This window comes from Canis lupus, chromosome 14 (assembly GCF_048164855.1).
Source record: "Canis lupus baileyi chromosome 14, mCanLup2.hap1, whole genome shotgun sequence".
Lineage (NCBI taxonomy): Eukaryota > Metazoa > Chordata > Mammalia > Carnivora > Canidae > Canis > Canis lupus.
The window spans coordinates 30574271-30581342 of record NC_132851.1 but is presented as its reverse complement, the minus strand read 5'-3'; the positions used below and the strand labels follow the sequence as shown (position 1 = coordinate 30581342).

The window sequence follows — 7072 nt, the reverse complement described above, 5'->3', positions numbered from 1 at the left end:
GCCGAGCCGACCCGCTTCACTCTGGTTCCCAACCACAGAACCTCCTGCGGATGCCCACCCTCTTCTTAAAAAGTTGATTTTTCTGCTTTCCAACTGTTCCGCGCTCTACCTCCTCTCGTCAGACCCCCGCTCCTCCCGCTTGCACTCAGCTCACGATCCTGCAGGACTGTGAAGGGTCTGAGACTCACCTTCCTTGCAACTTCTAAGTTCCTCAGCATTTCACGGAAGCCGCCAGAGCACATGAGACCCCCACCCCCACCCCAGGGTCAGAGACTAAGGACTTTATTGTCTAGTAATGGCAGTAGGCAGAGTGTCAGCATTTACATGGGTCCCTCCAGCCCTGAGGCAAGGCAGGGAGTTAGTTCAGGAACCCGAAACGGCACACTGGCTGTTAGCCTGCTTGATCCCAGAACACTTTTTTAAAAAATTTTTAAATTTTTTAACACTTTTTTTTTTTTTTTTTTTTTTAAACAAGCTCCATGCTGGGATCCTAGGAACTCACGACCCTGAGATGAAGACCCAAGCTGACCAAGAGTCAGATGCTTAACCGACTCAGCCACCCAGGCGCCCCAAACACATTATATGGGATAGTAAGCAGGTCTGCCCTTGGCTCCAAGGGGCGACACCATTCCTACCTTCCTAGAGTAGAATCCGTTTGCTAGAACACATTCTTGAGAACACAGTCCAGAATAAAGGCTGTTAGTGTCTGCATGCTCACACCACACAGACACATGGAGAATTGTCTAGCAACAGTGGTCTCAGCTAATACTCCAACTGAGAAAATTGAAGGTTCCCAGGGGCAATGGCTTTGTCTTCCTGCTGCCAAAGTTACAAAATTACCGTCTCTCTCTTCCCTCTTGTTACAAGAAAGTGTTCCTTATTCGGATCAAAGGTCAATCCCTCCAACTAGGCTCTGTGTATAATGCTCTACTGTATTCTCTAGGGTTTGACTCCTGTATATATTTCTTTCTTTTTTTTTAGAGAGCACTCATGCATGGGGGTAGGGGGCGCTGCAGAATCTTAAGCAAGTTCTGCACTTGGTGCAGAGCCTGATGTGGGGCTTGATTTCATGACCCTCATTTATGACCTGAGTCAAAATCAAGAGCTGGATGCTTAACTGAACCACCCAGGCACCCCAGTATTTCCTTCTTAAACCAATTTATCCTCTTCTATTGTATCACTCTAATGAGCATACAAACATGCCCTAAAATCTCCCACCTTTAAAAATCCCTCGACTCATTAAGCAAGATGACTGTAGTGTGAAATTGTAAATCTGATGCTCCTACCTTTAGTCTTGTCCTTAATTGCCCAACTAGATGGTGCTCTGCTGGGCATTGTTTACCTGACTCTACATCATCGGACTTTACTCCACACACTGCTGTGATAACCAGTTCCACACGGGCCTTGACCTGCCTCGTTTATAGAGGTGGATCAGACAAGGTCTGCCTTCCAAACTTCTGTTCCTCTTGTGTTCTGACACAGGACTTCTCTGGGAAGGAAGCATGGGGCACCCTGGGAAATCACTCAAGGCTCAAGCACACACAAACACTCAACCCAGAAATGTTGCTGCCCACAGGCTCCCCTTGAGGATGAAAGGATACACGCTTCCCCAGCTTTCATCGCCTGGGTGGCCAGTTCTGAGTTCACGAACCTCCTTATGAGAACGTCCAGTCACCTACAGCAATGGACAATTCATACATGAATCGTCTTAATGAGCCTTTTCTCCTTGCATTTCACAGTTCCAGGCCCTGGCTGGATTTTCTGGGATCGCAGCCCAGAATAATCCTCGAGTGTAAGCCTTTGTCCTAGCCCAAGTTCTCCAAAGGCAGAGCCTGTGACCCAAAGCACAAGGGAAAGTCAAATTTTATAGAAATAGGAGGCAGCATGTGATGCTCTACTTTGGCTCTACCTTTTCATTCATATGAACTTAGTGCCTGAAATCAGTATTTATCAGAACAGCTGATAGGATCTGACCAGTTAAGGCTGGAAAGAAAGCATGTGACAAAGCACATAATACAGACTGCTCCGTCTATACCACAGCTTCCTGGAAGTAGAATAAGCAAACCAGGGTGGCAGAGGGAACTAGAGCCGTTGTTTTGTTTTTTTGAGAGAGGTTCTGTATGATGTATTCAATAGGGGGTGGTTGAGATGGATGCAGAGGTGGCACCTGTGCTTTCCCTGGTCAAACTATGAGCTCCACCTTCACTGCATCTCGTCATGATGGCAGTTACCGTTCTGATTCTTCCACTATGTGAAGACGCATCCACATGGCAGCTTGGTTTTTATAAAAGCTCTTCATTTTTAACTAAAGCAAAATATTAAACTTAATTTAGTAAGTGTAATAGTTCTTACAAATATCTACTTCTACAGAAATGATCTGATTTTGTTTTCTTGCTTACACGAATTGCAAAGTGAATTTTTACATTTCAAAAAAAAACCTCACTTTGATACATTACATATATTGGCATGAGAAAGACAAATGAGTTCCATTTTCAGACAGGATGAAGACAGATGTTAAGTGCTGGTAAAGTGTGGTATTATTCTAAAAGCTAATGAGTTCAGGAGCATGAAGGGTGTTATGTGTGCACATGTGTGTGTGTGTGTGTATTCAGACGAACTCCAATGATAAACTCTACATAAGCAGTCAAAGGCAACACAAATATAAGGAATGTTTATGTTAGCTAATTAATGTCAAGGAAAAAAATGAAGCAAGTGTATACGCAAAAAGAGAATGATAACAGTTTTATTATTAAGTTTTAAATATCTACAAAAATATAGCCATACAATGAACTTCAACAAACCCTAAACTTTCAGTCTCCAAATTGGCTCTAATATAGTACACCCATTACCTGGCAGGATTTCCTGCGATCTCCTGGAAAGGACAAATCAAAGAAAAGCTCCACTTCTGGGGAATCATTAACAAGACCAGCTCAGTAATCTAGGATATACAGACGTCTACTGTGATTTAAAAACAAGAACAAGAAAAAAACCCCACAACAACAGTTTACAAACAGACTGAGAGAAAGGTGTGATAAACATTAATTCAAATGGTTTTCCTTTACATGCAATACATGCATTTTTTTAAAGCACAGAAACTTGACATTTTGTAGAGCAAAGTTTGTTTTACATGAGTGCAAATGAATATAGATCTCCTTTACTTATACTATTAAATTATATATATTTTTTCCATACAAAAGCACACAGTGTTAATCTATAAAATGACATCCAAGTGGATGATGATTGTTTTTGCATGTCCCCCTGCTTAGATTTTTTTTAATGCACAAAAAAATAACAGATTTCTTTAAAAATACAGAAGAAAAAAAGGGAAATAAAAATTAAAACTTGGCCGATCATATGATGAAACTTTTTACCTGATCAAGAGGCAAAGTTATACTGACAGCTGCAAGAAGGCCATTCAACATCTCCACTATTATTCTTGCTTACCTACATTTAACACTGCCCAGGAGGGCTGAGTACCATTTTATGGGTTTAAATGACCAGGATCTTCTGCAAGATTTTTCAAGATACTGTACTTGTTTATTCAAAACATATGGGGTACGCTTGTTCTTTTCTCACTTCCTGACTTTTTTCTGTTGTAAAGGTACACAATAATCATAAACACAAACTTATAACCTGCCATTCTCACTGTAATTTTTCAAACAAAAACAAAAGTAGTTTCTGAACTACAAATTTTGATATGTATATTTGTTCTTTGTAAAAAGAAATTGAATCTGAAAAGGCAATATAATTATAAACAGGTTATTCTATAAAAATGTCCTACGAGAATTTTCTAAGAGTTGCAAAGAAAGTTGTTCATTTTTGCTGTGTGATGGAATTCACTAAAATGCACATAATTTTAAGAAAACACTAAGGGCCTGTGAGCACACGTGTAGAGTACACATGTAATCTTGATAGCTTAAATCAACAGAAGCTTACACTGAGGATCCTTAGCTTGCCTGCTAAAGCCATAGGCACTCTTTTCAAATGTAATAGAACAAATCCTAAACAGATGCATTATGGGTTAACAGTTGAAATTTACAAATTAAAAGTCCATTTGGAGAATTTTTTGACTATGAAGATTTTAAACAATGCACAATATAAAAATGTAAATAATGTGCTTCTGATAGAAATCAAAACATACACACTCTTCACAGGTGAACTAGTAGCTGTTTTAAATGTCTTTTTTTTCCCTACACTAAATATAGATCTCATTTAATTAATGGAGCCACAGCAAAATACTACTATAATTTCAAAGTATAGTTTGTAAACTAATACATCTCATGATGTAAAAAAATATTGCACAGTTTGGTGTGCCAAGAGTAAGCTCTAAGCTTCTCTCAAGTAGAATGCTTAAACCCTTGGCAGAAAACACAGTATTACAAGAACTAGACACTTTTAAGTATGGCGATTGTAGGGTTGGTCATATTCTAGGAGTATTACCATAAACAAGTTGAGGAATGTCTATCACATGTTGTTATATATTCACAACATCTAAAACATGGGGACAACAAGCCACAGAACACTTTTTCAGCCCCAAGATTAGCAATATATTTGCATGTATTTGCTTTTGCAGATAACTGAACACAAAAGCACTTCTATTTCTAAGCGGTTGTGTAGATGTTGAAGAAATACAGTAGACACTTCATACATCTTCAACCCTCTGAAGGCAAATTTTTAAAAATTACATGTTTGTGAAAAGTTTAAAATACACTGTTTAACTATGGAATAATGGGAGATCAATACATGTCGAACTTCAAAAGCCAACGGGAACCGCAAAAGAAATTATCAGGACAGAAATCCATCTTCAAAAGCACTCCACATCACATTCGGTTCCACCATTTCTAATGTGGTATGCGCCAAGCATGTGGTTAAAGAGAAGTCTCACCATTATTCTCCAGAAGTATGTTAACACGCATTAAGTAAACCCTGAAAACTCGGTGTGGCCTTAATTTTTAGGCTCCTATGCTGAGGTCTTCATGAGCAAGCCACTCAGTACACACACAGATCTGGAAACTTCATCTCATAGACTGGGACAGACTGGTACTGGGCATGCCCAGAAGTAATGGTCAGCGTTCCTGATGGACTGGGAGGAGGGCTGTAAGAGAACAAGTCACTGTCAACAGATACATTGGAAGTCGTTCATTTCACAGAGCATTCTCTTACCTACCTGCACACAGCAGAGTGAGACACACCTTGCATCGTTATCGTTGCTGGTTAGCTACAAGGCTATGGAGGAAAGGACTGTAGTACTATCAAGCTGTTCTTAAATCTAAACCAGACATTTTCTTTTGAATATGTGTGTGTACAATTTCTTATAGTAGGATTACACTACATCCATTCAGGTAAGCTTGCTCTGTTTCATTAGCAGAGATATCTTTCATGTGTACACATAGTATCCTTTTTGCTGACAGCATAGTATTTCATACTGTTCATTGATCTAGTCCACTGGATATATGCACCTATCATTTTTATCCTTATTGTCTCCAGGTTTATAGTCTTACAAACAGAATTTCTTGAAGTATACTCACAATTTTGACTTTGATACATATTGCCAGATTACTAGCAATTTATACTTTCAACACCGGAGTGCACTTGTTCTCTTTTTTTCTTTAATCTTTGCCAATCTGGCAGGCAAAAGGGGAACCACTCATTTTTAATTTTGGGGTTACCACTAGTAGTATATATCACTAAGATATCTACAAAAGATTTAGTATCCACTCTGTTTCTTTTAAAACAAATTGTCTATTTGAGTCCACTTCCTATATTTGTACTCCAATGTTTTTATCTTATCAGTATGGGAAACTAATTTTTTTTTGTATGATACAAATGCTTTTCCACAACTGTACTATTTGAATCTGAACCTTGTGTTTTGAGTTTTGTCTTGCCGAAAAAAACCGTACCAAAAAATCCATACCATTCTCTTATGACTTTCAGCTTTGTAATATGCTAAGGAATACTTTCCCTAGACTAAAATCACAAAAAATATTCCTATATAAATTCTAGTATTTCCACATAGTTTCCTAAACAGAGTTAAAATTTTCTATTTTGGTAAAAATAGTGAAGAATCCTCCACCCTCCCTCCTTTGTCAAGTCTTTAGTAGTTGTCCAAACAAGATTTACTGCACATAATACCTGCTCTTTTCCCTGAAAACCATGGACATTTATATTTCAAATTCTCCTTTAGTCTACCTAACTATACACAAGTCCATCCTACTGTAGATACCAAAGATCTATCATGCTTTCCTACCCAGCAAGGCTCCCTGTTTTTCTTTCCATGACACTTTCTTGACTGTTTTCTATTGGATTTTCTACACACTGTCTTTAGCATCATTTGTTCAAGTATAAAAAAAAAACAAAAACTGTGAAGATTTTGACTAAAACTAAAGATTCATCTGCAGAGAACTGGTGCCTTTAAAATACTTTCTATTCAAAGGTATGAGTTTTCATTTATGAAGTATTTTTATGCATATTTCAGAGACAGGATTATTTCATGTAAGTCATAAATAGTTCTTTGAGTTAGTGTTTTATAGTTATGAATATATGGGAATACATTTTCATTACCATTCGTATAGTAATGAATTTAAATAATGTATGCACAAATATTAATTTCATATAATTATCTAACTGTAAACTGTTCTTAAGCTATTTAGTTGTTTCTACTTTCCTGACATATTATTTTACTTCTGTAACTAATAATTATTTTGCAATCCCCATTTCAGTATTTGTAATACCTCTCTCTTTTTTTTTTTTTTTTTTTACTGAGGGATAGTTTTCAGAGTTAAATGCATAGATTTTAAGTATACTGTTCAACAAGAATCGACAAATGTATATACACTTGCATAATCACATCCCAATACAGATCATGAACATGTTCGCTATTCAAAAAGTTCCTTTGTGTCCCTAGTTAATTTCTCACTACTCTCACATCCCCACATCCAACAACTGTGTTCTGATCTCTCCTGCTGACGATTAGAGTTGCTTGTTCCTGAATTTCACAGTTATACATACAGCCTGTAAAGAATTGTCCATACAAGCTATACTCTTTTATGTCTTTTGTTCAATGTGTTTATTT

General features: G+C 37.7%; 1 protein-coding gene across 4 annotated transcripts in view; it reads right to left on the bottom strand.

The window, feature by feature from the left end:
• Nucleotides 1-2727: 2727 nt before the first annotated feature.
• The window catches only part of EFR3A (EFR3 homolog A), a 105528-nt gene continuing 101183 nt past the window's right edge, over nt 2728-7072 (bottom strand). For all 4 annotated transcript variants that reach the window (XM_072774523.1, XM_072774520.1, XM_072774521.1 and 1 more), the window contains one exon: nt 2728-5095. In XM_072774523.1, coding sequence (XP_072630624.1) covers nt 4990-5095 — 106 coding nt within the window. In that variant the 3' untranslated portion in view covers nt 2728-4989. The remainder of the gene's footprint in view (nt 5096-7072) is intronic.